Source organism: Cyprinus carpio, chromosome B17, assembly GCF_018340385.1.
Source record: "Cyprinus carpio isolate SPL01 chromosome B17, ASM1834038v1, whole genome shotgun sequence".
In the NCBI taxonomy this organism is placed as follows: domain Eukaryota; kingdom Metazoa; phylum Chordata; class Actinopteri; order Cypriniformes; family Cyprinidae; genus Cyprinus; species Cyprinus carpio.
In genome coordinates this window covers 5,340,412-5,359,238 of record NC_056613.1, presented here as the reverse complement: position 1 = coordinate 5,359,238, position 18,827 = coordinate 5,340,412, and the positions used below count along the sequence as shown (strand labels likewise).

The 18,827-nt window shown below is 34.3% G+C and overlaps 1 protein-coding gene across 1 annotated transcript in view; it reads left to right on the top strand.

Moving 5' to 3' along the window:
* Positions 1 to 3,996: 3,996 nt before the first annotated feature.
* Positions 3,997 to 18,827, top strand: part of LOC109071315 (formin-1-like) — a 72,032-nt gene continuing 57,201 nt past the window's right edge. The window contains 2 exon segments of the mRNA XM_042743287.1: positions 3,997 to 5,331; positions 11,331 to 11,503. Of these exon segments, the coding sequence (XP_042599221.1) occupies positions 4,044 to 5,331; positions 11,331 to 11,503 (1,461 nt within the window). The 5' untranslated portion in view covers positions 3,997 to 4,043.

Genomic DNA, 18,827 nt, shown 5'->3' with positions numbered 1-18,827 from the left:
ACAGTATACAAGTGCTATGACAAGTCTCAGTTAGTCTAGTACAGAACACGTAGCCAGGGCTTTTTTTTTTTTAAAGTTGTTTAAATGAAGTTCTTAACAATGCATACAGTATTACTAATCAAAAATTACGTTTTGATATATTTACAGTAGGAAATTTACAAAATATCTTCATGGAACATGATCTTTACTTAATATCCTAATGATTTTTGGCATAAAAGAGATATAATTTTGATTTTAATTTTGATATAATTTTGTATAATTTTGACCCATACAATGTATTGTTGTCTATTGCTACAAATATAACCCACTTATAAATATACCCGACTTATGACTGCTTTTGTGCTGCAGGATCACACACACACACACACACACACACACACACACACACACACACACACACACACACACACACACACACACACACACAGTACTTTTATTACACTTTATTACTTGTTTTGCTCAGAACTAGATAACTAAATAATAAACTATTACTTCAATCAAAACTTAAGTATTGGCCAATGCAGTTCAAACCAGAACTTGATGTCGGATCCTCTGCTGAACCCTAGTGGTGTGACTGCGAAACTACATATAAATATAAAAATATAAATAAATAAATACAAATAGAATAATGCATTATGTATTCCTTGTAGCTCAACTAATTCCATTTTTGTTTGTTTGTTTGTTTGTTTTTTGCATAAATATCGTCTATAAATGCAAAAATGTAAATGTAAACCAACATTAAGTGATCATATTTAATCATTGTTAAATTAATTAAACATGTTTTATTATCGTTGGGTCATTATAAACATCTTTTTAAAATGTATTAATAATGTCAGTAAAACATTTGATAATTTGTTTTCTTTCAGTTATCTAACTCGACCTATAAAGATTAAAATAATATTAAAACCCACTATATCAGTGCGCATACTGTAAAACCTCACGAGATCCTGACAGTGTTAGCATTTGATTCAACAGAATTTTTAACTGTAATAACTACTCATAATAAAGCCAACAGTCTCTGAACGCGTTTGTTTCAGCTGAAACTGCATATGATATGAAATGCAGTTATGAAAATGGTTGGGTGATGAACTTGATCTGTGATATAAACTCATATTCATCACTTTGTGTTTTGTTTTCCACTTTTCTTTTGAAAGTCAGAGATTAAACTAAAACACGCTTTCTAAGCTTTGGTTTTACATGATATCAGACAACATCCATTACGATAATTACTGTTATTACTATTATATTTCTAATAAAATACGTTTTGTCATCTCAAGATGCTACAGTAAGTGTAAATATTTTTACTGTACGTGCGTCAGTTTGAACTTTAAAGCGCGCATGCGCGTGTCTTAAAGGGATAGTTCATCCAAAAATGAAAATTCTGTCATTAATTTCGCACCTTCATGTCTTTCCAAACCCGTGAGACCTTCAGAACATAAATTAAGATAGCTTTTCAGATGGTTTCAGGTTTTACTATCTTTGTGGGAAATGTAATAGATAAATTGATATATGTAGCCTACTCTGTTTACGTTAAGCACATATTGAATTAACACAGCTTAAAGTCAGATCGAAGTCCTACTGCAAGATTTATTGATGAAAATGTCAAAAAAATAGATTTTTTTTTGTTAGTAATAAATGATTTCGCTGTCTCCTACATTGTCTTTTCCTTATAGCATGGTCAGAGTCGTCTGTAAGCGTATTTTGGATAGTCTCACCCAAAACAAATGTTTTTTTTTAATTCTATTCTACACTTTAAACTTCTAAATCTAAAACTTAAGAGGTTAAGTTCGTTATAACAATGGTTTATAGATTTCAGCCTACAGTATATGCAGCCTTTAGTACTACAGCCATATAGTGGCTATTAATATTTTTGATATTTTTATATTTTTATACCATCATATGTCACCAGATGTCACCAAACTCACCAAAACTTAATGGAATTTTATTTATTTATTTTACTAAAGTATAAGAAATATTCATATTACATAAAAATATAGTACTTTTAGAGGTAAATAAAAAAAAACTGCATAAATTGATAGTTTTTATTTAATAGAAGACAGTGATATGTATTTAAAAAAACAAAACAAAACAACAAAAAAAACAATTGCACGTTTGTCCACGAACGGAAGGATGCTTGAGGGTTAAAGGAGTATGTTGTCTTCTGTCCCCTTTAAGTCCACACTGCTGTCTTGCTGATATTCTGCAGCACTGCTGCTTTGCTTTGACACACTTCTGATGGGGGCGGGGCCACCTTGGAGCCAACCAATCACAGCCGCAGATACAAACGCTGCCGCCTCTGACTGGTGTGCGCGCCTGTCAATCACACGCTGAGAGCGCTGTCCTCCAGAACGCACTTTATTCCGAGAGAGAGAGAGAGAGAGAGAGAGAGAGAGAGAGAGAGACCCGGATCCGTCATGCACCTCAGATGGGTGAGTTTAACACGATTAACTTCATATAACACTCGATTATTGAAATCAAACACGTTAATTTAGGCTGAAATTATGTGTTAATGCAGATGAGCCAGTGCGTGCAGTGTTATCTGCTGGAAAAAAAGACGCAGAACTTAATGCTGTGTTTTATTATAGATATAAAAAGGTCACGCAAATGCAGTTGATCATAAAATCATATTTTAGCAACATAAAAAAATGCATTGTTGAATGCAAAGTGATCGCGTGGCTATGCCAAATGCAGTTAATGTTTAAAGCATCAATGATGCAGCATTGCAAAAATAACTTTCTGCATAATAAATGATGCTCAGTATAGTGCAGATTATTCACTGTCACCGTGCAATGCACCGATAGAAGATACTGGTTTGATCATTGCTGAACTGTCATGTCATTCACTGCAGCTTCTGCATGAGCTCACGTTATTTTAAAGTGTCATTAAAATGTGTGTGTGATGGTAGATTATCATGAGGGGTGCTTCACTCACTCAACTGCTTATTTAAATAATTATGCATGCAGTTCAAAGGCTTTAGCAGTATAAAGCATACTGAATGACATTATCAATAGACCCACTGTTAGTTGTGCATTCATGGATTTTTTTGCCAAAGTATCTCCACAGTGGGTTTTTTTTTTTATATTTTTTATTAATTTTTTGGCCTCTAAACATGTCTGGCAAAGAGACCCCAGCTACGATGCATGGAATATTACAAGATAAATCTATTGATTATAATGATATTTGCGTATGTTTGTACAAAGGTCATTTTTAAAAATTACTTCTAATTTTGTACACTGAAAAAAAAAATGTACTGTAGAAACAATTTTCACTGAGAAATTGCAGATAAAGTCAATGTGCATTCACAGATATTTTGTCAAAGCGTCTCCACAGTTTATTTTCTGGTCTGTAAACATGTCTTACAGTGAAATATTACAAGATACGTCTGTTGATTATGACAATATTTGCTTATGATTGTACAAAGGTTACTTTTAAATTAACTTTTAATTTTATTCTCTAAAAAACAATAAATTTACTCAGAAATTGCTAGTAAATTTCACAAATAATTACAGAGAATCAGGAATTAATGCATACAATTAAACATGAAGTAGAAAGACTAAAATAGTATTTTCTTTTTACAATTGTATTTGCAACTTAAAAAAAAAAAATACAACTTCAAAACATTTTTTTAGTGTATCATTTTTTTTTTTTTTGCTTGTTTGTGTTTTTAAAAATAATTCAGTGTGCAAGACAAATTGAATACTTGTTGATTACTTTAAACCCTATTTTTAATTGCTATTAATCAACATTAATATTTAAAGAAACTTTTGATTTTGTTGTGGATTTTAAAGCTCTGTGTCTGTGTAATAATTCATGTGTTAAAAAGGTATTTAGATAAAAATCTGTTGTATATTTACAATTCTACATGCATCTTAATGAGTCTTTATGTCGCACTAAAAGCCTCCGTGGTTCTGACAGGCCTTCGATCGGCTCGATGATGAACGCCCGCCGTGTCTGTCCCCCCCGGGCCGCCCACTACACAAGACAACAACCACAAAACAACGTAACTTAATTTAGGAGTGTGGATAATTAAAACGGGCTCCGTAATGGAAGGCACACACACCGTGCTGCGTCTGTACAAACCCATCCAGGAGCTGTGCTTCATCAGTCTCTACCTCCCAACGAGGAAGTCCCGAGGTTTCCCACGAGCTGACCAAACCCCTCGTGAAGCCCGGCCTCGGGATGAGGACGCCAAACAAAGAGGCCAGTATTACTGCGAGGGGACACAAGGAGCGGTCACACAGCTCCACTGGCTGGCCGCAGAACACCATCAGCTGCTGACGGACCTCCTGTCTTTATGCAGCGCCTGCACAGACAGGATTAAGATGGGCAACCAGGACGGGAAGCTCCTGGACGGATATAGGGAACATCTCGGAGGTGATGTCAGCAGCACTTTTTCTCTGTCCCCGGAGCATAAGAGAGCAGCTTCAAGAGTTCGTAAGCTGAAGAAGCTGGGTTCTCAGAAGATGGACAGCGCTGAAGAGTTCTTGCAGAGTCGGATAAAGAATAAGGTGCAACGTGGAGCGTCTGAGTTTTCTCCGAAAGCACCCGGAACTCCGATCTCCTTCCATGGCCGGGATACTCCAGGGTCAGACTCTTATGTCAGTGTCTCCAGTGAGCCTTTTCTTTCAATGGAGGAACACTTCCAGATCGGCCAGGACGGCTGGGAATTTATGGAAGAACCTCATTCTCTTGAATCTGAGATGGATCTGTCGGAGTTTGATAACCGACTCACTTTAGAGTACGATAAAGCACTGGAAAACGGGAATATTGTGGGAAACCAACGAGGACCATCAACCTTCGGAAGTTTGGAAACCAATCAAAGAGACGTGAGAAGTGATGATGTGGCTACAACACAAAACCCTACGGCTTCCAAAGAGAGACTTGTGTCTGGTTCCAGCTTGGATGTGGATCACCGCAGCCAGCGAGCTGCACAAGAAGAGATCAAGCTCTTCACTCCGGTGAACGCCGGGTCAAACTTCTCACCCTCCAACTCTAGAAGCTGTAAGCTTCGTTCCTGGAGCAGAAGCCCCACATCCATCTCTCTCTCTGGGGTCTTCAACGTGTCTTATCCTCCCGCCAACAGTCTCCAGAGCATGTCTCCTGTCCTGTCGCCTCTGTCTTCTCTCCTTCCGAGTCCCCAGATGAACCACCGGATTGTGTTGCTGCCTGAGGATGATGATGGAAATAAACGCTCCTCGAGAGACGAGCCCAAAGTCACCAACGAGGTCACCGACAAAAACGGCAACCATCGGACGGTCACACGTCTTGACCTGAACCTCAGCGATCGTTTCTGTCTGAATGGAGCCAGTACATCGAGTGGCACGACCTCAGGTGGGAAACCGCTCTTATGTAAAACTTCATATGATGAGTTTAAATGCAAAAGCGCCATTTGAAATCTCAATCATTTTTCTCAGGCTCCTATGTTTATGTTCAGTTATTTCACTTAAATGGCAATGAACAGAACCTATTTATTGACAAGTTCAAATACTGAATCTACACATTGGAGCCTGATAAAACTGCTTATTTTAGAAGAAAATATCAAACTGTACTTTTTATATACATTTTTATAACATCAAGAGAAAACAACTACATTATCAGAACGTCCTCATGATGTTATTTATACTTGAAGGTTCTAAGAAACATTTTTTAGCGTTAAAATAACATAATAACATATAACGATAGTTTTGGTAAAAACAAAACTTAGTAGAGCATTTAAAAAATGTTTTCATCACCTTTAAATAATGTGTGGAAAACTGCACATTTGAATATTCTTAGAATATTCCAAATAAACATTCAAATAACGTTATATTTTGGGTTAAAATTATATTTAGTAGAATGTTTAAGAAATATTTTTGTCACCTTTCATGTTCTAATCACACACACACACACACAAACTACATTTCAACGTTCTTAGAATATTAAAAATAATTGCATTGTAAAAAAAATTAGTAAATTGTAAACAAAAATTATTAAATATATATTTTGGGTAAAAATAAAATTAGAAGAACATTAAAGAAATGTTTAAGTCACCTTTAAATAGTGTTCTAATCACAAAGAAAACATGCATTTTAGCGTCCTTAGAATATTACAAACAAATATTCAAATAATGTTATATTTTTGGGTAAAACAAAATTTAGTAGAACATATAACTTTAAATAATGTTCTAATCACGACAAGAAAACTGGACATTTTTAATTTAAATAGCGTTATATTTTGTGTGAAAATAAAGTTAGTAAAATGTAGTAAGAAACAATAAATAATTAAATAACGTTCTAATCACAAAAAGAAAACATTAAAATAGCATAGAATATTAAAAATAAAAGTTTGAAACGGCTCTAAATTTTAATTACGACAATAGAATTACAAGTAAACATTAAAATCACGTTATATTTTGGTGAAAATTATATTGTTATATTGTGAAAACACTCTTAGAACAACATTTTTGGAACGTTCTTATGATGTTGTTTGTAAGTAAAAAAAAAAAAGAAAACTGGACATTCATGTTCTTTTAATGTTCAAATAGCATATTTTGGGTGAAAATAAACATTTTTGTAACTTTTAAATAACGTTATAATCACAACAAGAAAACTGGACATTTCAGTGTTTTAGAAACATTTCTAAACAATGTTCCCACAGCGTTTTAATAACCAAAATGAGTTATTTGGGAATGATTTGTCCAGGTTTCTTGGGCTTGTCATGTGACTCAAGACAAGAATTAGGCCTAAATTCAGCAGATAATATGATTTGATCCTTGCCTGTGAGACTCTGTTTGCTTGAGGCAGAGAATGCAGTGAAGTCTGTGTAATATTCTGCAGTGCTGAGCTGATCTGATCACACATGACACTTACATGAACCTGAAATACTCTCTGCTTATAAGAGAAAGAGTCAGCATCACAGAACGAGACAAAGTTTATATTTCTAAACAGAGTTTTTATGATATTCTAAATTGCACCAACAAATCCAGTAATAATTGTGATATACACTTCCATTCAAAATTTTGGGATCAGTAAGATTTTTAATATATATATATATATATTTTTTTTTTTAAGAAGTTTCTTGTATTGTCAAGGCAGCATTTATTTGATCAAAAATACTGATTTTTTTTATTTTTTTTTATTTTGTGAAATATTATTGAAATTTAAAGTAAGAGTTTTCTATTTTAAGATACTTTAAACTGATTTATTTCTGTGTAATAATAATAATAATATTATATTTTGTGTCTTAGGCAGTGATCATGTGACACATTAAGGTTAGAAAAAACATTGTGGCAACATTGTTTTTAAATGTTACTTTTTATTATTATAACATTTTTTAAAAGTTACAAAAACATTTCTTACAGCGTTTTTCCAAACTTTATTTTTACTGAAAATATAATGTTTTTAATATTCTACGAATGGTAAAATGTCCAGTTTTCTTATTGTACTTAGGAACATTATTGAAAGGTTACTAATATGTTTCTTACAGCATTCCATCAACTTTATTTTCACCCAAAATGTATTTTTAATATTGGAACAGAAACACTGAGAATCTCATCATAACGACGTTTAAAGAATGTTGATTTCAGACGTTTTCTCTCAACGTTATGAGAACATGTGTCAGATATTAATACAGTTATAAGAACATTACTTTAAGAACTTTTGTTCTAATGTTAAAAAAGCGTTAGATAAAGTTGTGGGAGTGTTTCCTGGTGCTGGGTTTGCACTGGTTCCAGCAGCTCAGCATCAGTAATAAGTGTAATGAAATAAAGCAATCAGTCCAGAGCTCATGTGAAACTGATCACACACAGACAGAGAGACACTGATGACACTCGGGGATTCTGGTCTGACTTTCAGGAGGAAACACACCAATACTGACATGTTACTGAGTGTGTGTGTGTGTGTGTGTGTGTGTGTGTGTGAGTGTGAGCGTGCGCGAGTGCGTGTGCGTGTGTGTGTGTGTGTGTGTGTCTGATGTGTGTGTGTGTGTGTGTGTGTGTGTGTGTGTGTGTATGTGTGTGAGTGTGTGTGTGTGTGTGTGTGTGTGTGAGTGTGAGTGTGAGCGTGTGCGAGTGCGAGTGCGTGTGCGCGTGGGCGAGTGCGTGTGTGTGTGTGTGTGTGTGTGTCTGATGTGTGTGTGCAGGTCAGGTTTGTGGTGTGTGTTGTGTGTGTGTGTGTGTGTGTGTGTGTGTGTGTGTGTGTATGTGTGTGTGTGTCTGTGTATATGTGTGTGTGTCTGTGTATATGTGTGTGTGTCTGTATGTATGTGTGTGTGTGTGTGTGTGAGTGTGAGTGTGAGTGTGTGTGTGTGTGTGTGTGTGTGTGTGTGTGTGTGTGTTTGTGTGTGTGTCTGATGTGTGTGTGGCTGTGGTTGACGTGAGTTCACTGTGAGCTTCACGTGGTCCTCTATCACACAGACAGCGGAGCATGAGTTCAGTCTGAACACAGAGAGACAGACAGCTCCTCAAGGTCTCAGAGAGTCATCAGATTCATCGTCTAGCACTGTACTCTTATGTAAACAACTATTGACTCCTTTAGGTGTGTTTTAATTCATCCCGGGGTAGTTCAGGAGAAATATGCGAAGCAAAGTTAATGCTGAAATGAAGTGCAGTATATTGTTTTTAACCCTTTAAATGCTCAAGCTCTTTAAATCAGGATGGATTCTGATTGGCTGTCAGTGTTTTAATTGTTCATCATCTGGAAGAAAGTCATTCTGTAAGCATTCCAGTGATTTCATTCCTCTGTGTCGTTATCATTAGAGTATAGAGGTGTGAATTCCACTATTCTCTTTGAATTAGAAAGTTTGCTAAAAATATATAGTTATAATTCTCGGTGTGAAGAGCTCTTTACATTGATGAAGAGTGAGGGATTGTATTGAAGACAGGATCAAAATGCCAGCAAAATGACACGAATGATGTTCTGTGCTGATGTTGATGATAGGAGGAGATGAATACATAAATACATTTACAGCAAATCATCTGCACAACAGAGACTCAATGGATTTGCCAAAGTTGAACATATAAAGGGAAATCTTTGGTTGCATCTTTTAGAAAAACATTTTTTTCTCCCTTCAAGTTGGCGCTTTTCACATTTCCGGATTCTCAGTCTTAATTATTTATTTTAGATCCTACTGTTTGAATTCAAAATCAACTGGGCTCAAAAACATGAGGGCTCTAGTAATATAAACAGTAGTTATATTATCAGTGTAGCATCAGCACAGATGTACTGAACCGCTCCGTTCATTCACTGTGAATCAGCCTGGGGCTGTTAAACACACTGACAGATCTGTGTGCTGTAATATGACATCACACACACACACACACACACACACACACACACACACACACACACACACACACTCTCTATCTGACAGCTGCTCTATTAACTCACTGTGATCTGCGTACTGTATATCTGTGTATCACATGAACAGACATGGAGAAGCAGTTTTAAAAATGTGACAGCTGGCCCCAGTCTGGCCTATAGAGACTGCATTTGTATGTCAGACGCAAAATGTTTGATTTAATATAGTTTTAGTGTATTTAAACTGCTGTATACTGTACAAATGTCTCAAACAACACATTCAGACTGAGCTCTGAATGCATCTCAATGAGCCACCGACGCCCCCTGGAGGAAGAGCAACTCTGTCTTACTGTAATCAGTCCTTAGCAGGGTTATTATAATTAATAATAATAAAATTGGCTACACTTTATTTTAAGGTGTCCTTATTACAGTGTAATTATACATTTAATTATAGAGTAATATTAATGAACTATATGTGCTTTCTAGGTTAGGATTAGGGTTTGTCTTAGGGTAACTTGCATGTAATTATGCTTCGTTTATTGTTATTATAATAGTGCATGTGTGTAACAAGGACACCGTAAAATAATGTTATTAAAAAAAAAGATTTTGTTTCTTAAAGCACATTTTAACTGAAATAAATGATGCATTTTATTTCAACTAGTTGCCAAACAAAATTTCTCACTTTCATTTCACTTAATGTTTTAAAATAACTAAAAATAAAAACTAGAACTAAAATAAAAAGTTAGTGTTAGAAAAAAATAATGATACTATTAAAAATTACAAAAACACTTCAACTAGAGTTTAAATGAAAACAAAACAAAACAAAAACCTAATTTAAAATCTTATTAAAATTTAAAGGAATAGTTCACCCAAAAATGTTAATTATGTCATTAATTACTCACCCTCATATCGTTCCAAACCCATGAGACCTTCGTTCATCTTCGGAACACAGATTAAGATATTTTTGATGAATGCTGAGAGCTCTCTGACCCTCAGTAGACAGCAACACTACTGCAGTGTTCCCAGGCCCAGAAAGTTGTTTTGTGTTTACATGGTGGCGCTGTTTCGTTTCTAATGAGTTTATTATTTGAGCGGTGATTGACACGTATGTGTGAAAACTGTGCAGCTGCTTCTGTTTCGCTGTGCTTTTACTGTAGTACTGATGGCAGGAGTGCAACTGGAGCTGGACTGGACGAGCATCTTAATTTCATTTTTTTTTTTTTTGAGTAATTTAGTGCAGAGCCCGAGACAGATGCAATCAATCTGACTTTGCATTTGGAACAGAACCAGGAGTCTAGTCAGCATTTGGAGTCTCGGCGGGTCTGGCTGCAGTTGCATTATCATAATGAGAGCTTCATTCGCTTTATTAATAGTGTTTTTAATGGCACTGACTGAGAGTTTGTAGAATGTACAGTATGTGAGATAAGATACAGCTTGGCTTGTTCAGACAGTTACAGCAGCAGAGAGCGATGCTGTATGTGATGTGTGAGGTGTGTTCAGGTCTGGTGAATTATACAGCTCCACATCAAACATTGATTCACAGCGTCTCTCATACAGTCTACATATAGACACACCGCACTGAATGTACTCACACTCATACTGTGTTTATACATAACACACAAATACAGCAATCTGACCATTTCTGCCCTATGAAATCCATTATATTTTTTTCAAAATTTCATTTTTTCCATTTACATTTTTCTGGATTCCATTTTTTTACATTTACATTTTTTTTTTTTTTAACATTTTTAAATTTGGTTTTACATTTTTTTTTCTATTAACTCTGTTGTAATCACTTTTAAATAATATTACAAGTATAGGATCAAAGTCATGTGATTATTCATAATGATATTATACATGTGTTGATTACATCAGACCCCTGGAGCTGCTTTATTGCATTAAATCAGAGTCTTTCTGAGCACAGATGCTCTTTAATATCAGTAAAGACACACCTGACATACAAACACCAGCTTGCACTAATGATCGCTGTTATCATTAAAGCACAGACTTGAACTCCTCTTCCCAAAGTTAAAGTCTAATCATTTATTCCTGCAGAAAAATCTCTGTTGCGTCCGGAGGATATCTGGATGCTGGATGCGGATGAATTCATTACCCAGGAGGCTTTGCGGCGTCCCAGCAGACCGGATCACCTGGACTTCCTGAGAATCACACCGCCGGAGGACGACATCATCGGAGACACTCCGTGCAATCCCAAACTCGGACTGACGGTGAGTCAGTCAGCGCTGCCATGAAATTAATGTAATGTAGACTTCTGCATTTATTCTTGATGTTTATTCAGTAAGCAGCCCGATTAAAAACAATAAACAGGTAATTGCAATCTCACAATTCAGACTTTTGTTCTCGCAGTTGTGACAGTATAATTCTGAATCTCAGAACTGTAAGTAAAAATAGTCTGAACTGTGAGATAAAAAGTTACCAATTACAGTTCTTGTCCTGTGGCTTTAGTACATACAGTAAGTGACTTATAATTGAGAACCTTTAAGAATTATTGTATTGGACTTGTGGACTAAAGCTCACACACACACACACACACACACACACACACACTCACACACACTCACACACACAGGCTTTGTGTAAGAAGTCTTTCAGGTCCCGAGGGCACCGTCAGAATCCAGATTTCTCAGCTCAGTGAGACGCTGGAGGCTGATTTGTGTTTGAGAGGTCAGGTCTGACTGATTCAGCAGCAGAACATGTAAATAACTCTAATAACTGCACTGAGAAACTGTGTTTCTAAATATGTTTTAATCATCCCCATATAGACTAAAATATGCACTAAGGATGTTCCCATTACGTTCTAAAACTGTACTTTCTGAATCTTCTCTGAAAGTTCCAAACGTTCAGTTCTTTAATTGTTTTAGAAACATTGTTTCTTGTTTCGGTGAATGTTAAGGGAACATTCCGTTTTGGAATTTTGCAATTGTTAAGTGTTACTTTTTAACGTTACGTTTGAATGCTCTCAGAACATCTTTGAACATCCAACTGAAAAGTTTCAGGAAAACATTCCATGAATGATGTATTAATAATGTTTTAATGCTAACGTTAATAAACATATTATTACAGTTTTCAAAATGCTTACACACAGTTTTTGAAACTATGGCTCAATTTCTCAAAACTCTACACACAAAACCATAAAGCACACACACATCAATTCATTTCAATGGCAGTGTTTCCCAAATTAAACAAAAGAGCTGTTAGTCTCGAAAGATGTGTGTGATGTAGAGAACTAAGTTTTTCAAGTTTGTTTTATAATATCAAACTGAATTTAAAGCATGTAATGTGCTTGTAGTTTTGCAGACTTGGTCTAAAGATTAGGTTTATGACTGAATGGTTCCACTGAGTTGGCCTCAAGTCTCTCTTTTAGTGTCTAAGCAATTTTAAAAAACTGTAACATTTACTAGAAGAATGTTTGCTCATACCTTTAGGAGAACCTTCTGAGAATGTTCCCTGGGTTAGCTGGGTTCACATGGGACACTGTTTATCGTGTGTGTGTGTGTGTGTGTGTGTGTGTGTGTGTGTGTTTGTGTGTTTCACATCAGTAAAGTTGAGTGAAATGCCAGCATACCGAACACACCCGCGACGCGCCTGAGTCTGACCACACTGGAAAACACACACTGATCTCAGATCAGATTAGACGGGCGTGACACACACACACACACACACACACCTCAGTGAGCAGCAGATGTCAGATGAAATGACTTAATGATCAATCCTTTGTCTCAGAACTATTAGACGGCGTGTAGTTTGGGCGCTTCTGTTATCTGGTCCTACAGGTTAAACAAACTGCTTTTGCATTGTTTGCATTGTTTTTCTCAGTTACATCAACAATAGACATGAACTTTCCCTGACAGCTGACTTATTTATAGAGTCGACTCAGACTACTCACAACACTGACAAAATCATACTTTCAACCAACTTTAAAAATTACTCTTGTTACAGCTAAATTTATTAGTTTTTTCTTAAATTATACAGTATTTATGGTTTGGTTCTAATTTAATATTAATGAATAATATTGATTTTCCCAATGACAAAAAACATTCATACAAAGCAAAAAAACAAACAAACAAACAAATAATTAAATAAATAAAAAATAAACACCATGCAAAAACTTTTGTTTATATTATATTATATTATATTATATTATATTATATTATATTATATTATATAAAGTCCTTTTATATATTATATATTATATTATATAAAGAAATAAAAATAACAATAAAAGCAAAAAATAAAAATGATAAAAATTAATAATAATATGAAATATGAAAGTATTATATATTGTTATATATAATAAAAAAAATAAAAAAATATTCACTTGAAGATGAGTTAAAAAATAAAAGATTTTTCAGTGTTTAATTTAGTTTGCTTTAAATAAAGACAACTTATTGTGATGTCTTTTTCTTAATATCTATGTACTTAATATGAATGTTTTGTACATTAACAGTCTGGTGTCAAGTGAAAATATTATTTAAACAATCATTTCTTTTATTTTTTTAAATGTAGAGTGTTATTTGCTATTACACAAACTAAACTATGATTTTCTATTAGACCAATGTAAAAATGAACTTTACGTAAATGAGACTGTTTTCAGTTCAGATATAGTTTGATAGTTCTGGATAAGGATCTTTAGTTTATGTTGTGTTTCTTGTTCTTATGGCGGCAGTAATCGCTCTCATAAGCGCTGGTTCTCTTGCATAAGAAGAGCTCAGAAGAGGCCCGCACTGCTTATAATGCACATGCAGAACTGACTCAGCTCTGTATTCTGGTTTCGGTAGATGAACCGAACCGTGGGTTTCGGCTGAACTTTGGCACTTGTTGTTGTGGTATGATTAAGACACTCTTTTCTTCGGGATGAATTTCCTTTCATCCTGAAACATGTGGCAAACAGTCCATGAACTCGAGCGGGATCTTTGCCAGAACCGTTTGGGTTCTGGAGCGGAACGTGCTCAGAGAAACACGACAAACCAGCAGACCTCTGGGTTCAGATCCGTTAACATTTAAAACATGTTTATAAGAGAGAAAACTATGATGATTTTATCAGTCAGATTTATTTATTTATAAATTTTTTGCCTTTAGAATTTTTCTAATATATTTGATCATTTTTTTTTACTTTTTTCTTCACTTTATATTATATAAATGTATATTTATTATATAAATCTATAGTTATTGTATAGTTATTATATAAATATTTAAAATATGTATTTGTTAAATATTATATAAATAAATATTTTTATGTGTATTTTTATTATTATTATTTATGTTTTATTTTAAATTATTAAAATGTTTTATTGTTATAGAAATATTATATAAACATGTATATTTATATTCTGATACTACTTTTGTGTATTTTTTTATCTTATTATTTTAAGGCATACGTTAATGTTACATAAATAGTTTGGAAATATTTAAAATATGTATAGACTTTTAGATCTTAAATATGATTTATTTTAATTATATACTGTATGCATTCTATGCATACTTTTGTAGTCTATGCACATTCTATTGCTTTTTATTTTTTAATATATATATATATATATATATATATATATATATATATAGATATATATATATATATATATATATATATGATTTTACGGTTACATAAATATGATAAAAAAAAGTATATATATATATATAATGAATGTGTGATTAACTATAACCAGTCTCTCACCGCTGGAGATAGTACAGTAAGCTTGCAGACCTTCTCCTCGGTTGATTCTGTATTCAAGTACTACAGGTCAGCGCTATAGCAACAGAGAGGTGTGGCCAGTGACCTCAGTAGAGCTGATTATAGCCACTGTTGTAATAGTGAAGCTCCACCCTCTCCACCTGACCATGCAGGAGATTACAGAGAGAGAGAGAGAGAGAGAGAGAGAGAGAGAGAGAGAGAGAGACTGAATCTCTGCATTACATTTCCAGCTCCTGCTTTCAGTAACCAGATGCTTGCAGGTGAATATCTGCCAGTTTCACAGCTGAACAGAGACAGAGGGAGTGGTTAGAGAGAAAAGTAATCAGACCTGCGCGACTCCTTCCTCTCCAAAGACAGCGCAAAACTTTCCCCAGGAGAAACACAAGACTCCGCCGGAGCAGGAAGTGCTCTGAAAAAAACCTTGGGAATGTTTAATGGAAATATCTGGAGCTAGTTAGTTCTGTAAGTTTCCTTTCACTGCCTGAACTTCTGAGACACTTTAGTCTCTCTGTTTGGTTTCTCTCATTTGAGAATCACACTGAACTGCAGTAAAACTTCTGGAACAAAAGTGTTTCCAAATGCTGGAGAGAGAGAGAGAGAAAACCGGGGATTTTCACGCACAAAACCCTTTTGTTTTCTCCGGTCTGTGAAACTAGAGCGCATGCAGGTTGAAGTAAAACCACACTAACTATGCAGCTATTGGATTTCACCTCATAGCATTCAATGCAAACAGCAATATGGATTCAAACCACGCTAGGATCTCTTCAAGGTATCTGATGTCCGATCAGACGACAGCTGTGTTGACGTCATTTCAAACTTTGCCTGAAGAACATGCTAATGGTCATATTGGAGTAGCAGATCCTTTGAGAACGAAATCTGGAGATGGTTTGGAGGAAAACGTGGAGCCGGATCACCATTATTCGTCTTCACAGACGTCCTCCGATCCGTATCTGGTGCAGGTGACTAGAGTGGAGACGTACATCGACGATGAGGAAGACACCATAGGCCTTCAGGGAAGGTCAGAGCAACCGATACACTGCAAAAAAATGACTTTTTCTCTTGTTTTCCAGCATAAATATCTGAATATTCTTAAATCAAGTTGCATTTTCTTGAAGTAAAATTAGAGGTCGACTGATAGTGGATTTTACAGATACCGATAATACCGATAGCGATACCGATTAATATATTAAAATATTTTGCAAAAGAAAAGTACTGGACTATACTTTGTAAATGAATAAATCTATTAATGTTAATTATATATTGTTCATAATTCATTAATGTTAACAAAAGCAACTTCAAAATTAAAAAAATATCGGCACATGTTGAAATTTTTTGAAATGTTACATCTTTAAATATCTACAAAAAAGGCCATAGTATTGAAATTACATACATATGGATATTGTATACTCTCACAATTTAACTGCTTTTATTCTAAAACACTTGTGATTATCTAATCAAAATAACAAACTCACAGGTATCACACACACACACACATACATTGCGTCACGTTCAATTCAAGCGGCGGTCTAAAACAATTTATTTAATCACCAAATGGGCAAAAGTTTACTTTAAGAGTGATCAAAAAAGCTGCATAGATGAGTTTGAAGCTCTGTGTTTAAAACAAACTGAAAGAGAAATGTGAATTATATTACAGCTCTCTATATAAGACATACAGACTTTATTAGAGCCACGGAAAGACAAACGTTTCACTGAAAATTTTACAATACAGAATCTTCCAGCCCAGGGTAAAGTCATTATGTACATTAACAAAGATTTGTGACAGATATGATGTCATTTAATATAAAACTATATGAATGGTGCTCTGTGATGCTTTCTCACGTCACTAGTTTTAAACATGCAACTTCACTGGCTAACAAATGCTTTAATGTGACCAGATGGATATAAACTAATGCAAACAGATGGTAATTGTGACATTAAACATTTCGGACGGACTTGCGTGTGTTTTGGTCACATTGTTTTAGCCACTTGAGGTGCTGATAATGTGTGCGTCCTCTCATACTGCTGTTCTTTCTCCACTATTGCAGCATCTAGACAACAAATTAATCACTTGTGATTAATGATATGAAAACATGCACTATAGTATTCTATAGCACTATATTTAGTTGTCAATGTTTTAAATCTGCATAATGACAGAAGAGCTTCAGCCGCTCCAGCAACAGACACAACCCAGAAAACTATCAGCATGGATTTTTACCGATAACCGATAATTGCAACAATCAACTATCGGTTCCGATTAATCGGCAAAACCGATATATCGGTTGACCTCTAAGTAAAATGTCACCTTTATTTCTGTACAGTACAGATTACGTCAAAGCAACTTCACAGAAATAGCTAAATCAATTATGGAAACTCAACTATGGAGACTATTCTAGACAATAGTGTGATTATTTAGCACAAGTCAGTTTAGATCAATAACAGTGTTAATCAACCAACGATAAGCAGTTCTACAAAGATATTATGTAATAATATCTACAAAGATATTATGTATAAATGTACTTTTATATGACAGCAGTGTAGTAAAAACAGAACATTTTTCTTTTGCATTTTGTGCACACGGACAATAAAACATTCTCTGTTCACATTGATCCACAAAAAACACTTAAAAACTGTATTATTCATGCCAAGCCAGTAGTTAGCGATGACACTTTGTAAAGAAACACTATGCAAACAAGCAATACACACACACACAGGAATTATCTTTTTTGTAGTCTACATAAAGATGATGACAGTAAAAAAAAAATGTGCATGTTTTCAAATGTTTACACTTAAAACACTTTGGTTGTGAAAATTAATGACTAAAAAAACAAATGCATGAAAAGTACATTGTTTTTAGTTAAAAATGTTGAAGTGTAAATGCCACCTATGATGTTTTCTGAAAGAATGTACCAAAATTAAGTGAGTTTTTGCTTAAAGGCAGAAAAAATATCTTAACGAACAAACTGTGCTGAAAATACTTAGCCTAATTTGGTGTTCCCGTTTAAAAATGGCCTTTTAAAGGTTGCTTATAAATCGCTTGTTATGCTATATTATCAGCAGATCTTGGGTTCAGTTTGTTTTCTTTATTTAGCACAGGTTTTCAATTTCATTATCTAACTCACCTCATCTTATGCCTCAAATCCATCAGCTTATAAAAATAAATATACAACCTTTACCCATCAGTTCTAAAAAGAAATAGACAACCTGTGCTTATTGAAAGAAAAATAATAATATTGCATAACAGGGTGAAAAAATAAAATATAATAATAATATTTTTTGTGGTTTTTCTTTCAACCCTTTATCAGCAATACCAAACAAATTAAACCAAAAAAAAATATAATAATATTAACTAGCATTAAGTTGTTTTACCCTGTATGAGCAAAGTCAGTAAGTTTTAGTCCAATATTTTATTATTAACTAGCATTTTTGAAAAAAAGAAAATTCCACACAATAATTAGGTTTAATTCATAGAGCAAACATGATTATTTATAAATTATTTAGGATTAACCAATATTTTTTCTTGTTTTAAGCAAAAAACTCACTTTATTTTAATGCTTTTTCTTCAATAAATTAAAAATAATAATAATAATAAATAAACAAATGATAAATTAACAAACCTTTAACAAAAAATGATTAAAAAATTTTAATATAAAACAACAAAAAAACAATTAAAAAAATATTTTTTCAGTGTGAATTTTAGTAAGTATGAGTGTAAAAACCCTGCTTTAAATCTTCTTGTTGACAGGGAACATAAAGGATCTGTGGAGAAACTTGAGCCGTTTGTGGTCAAAGCCGAGAGTCTCGTGGAGCGATCGCTTAAAGACGCTTCCATTCTGAGCCGG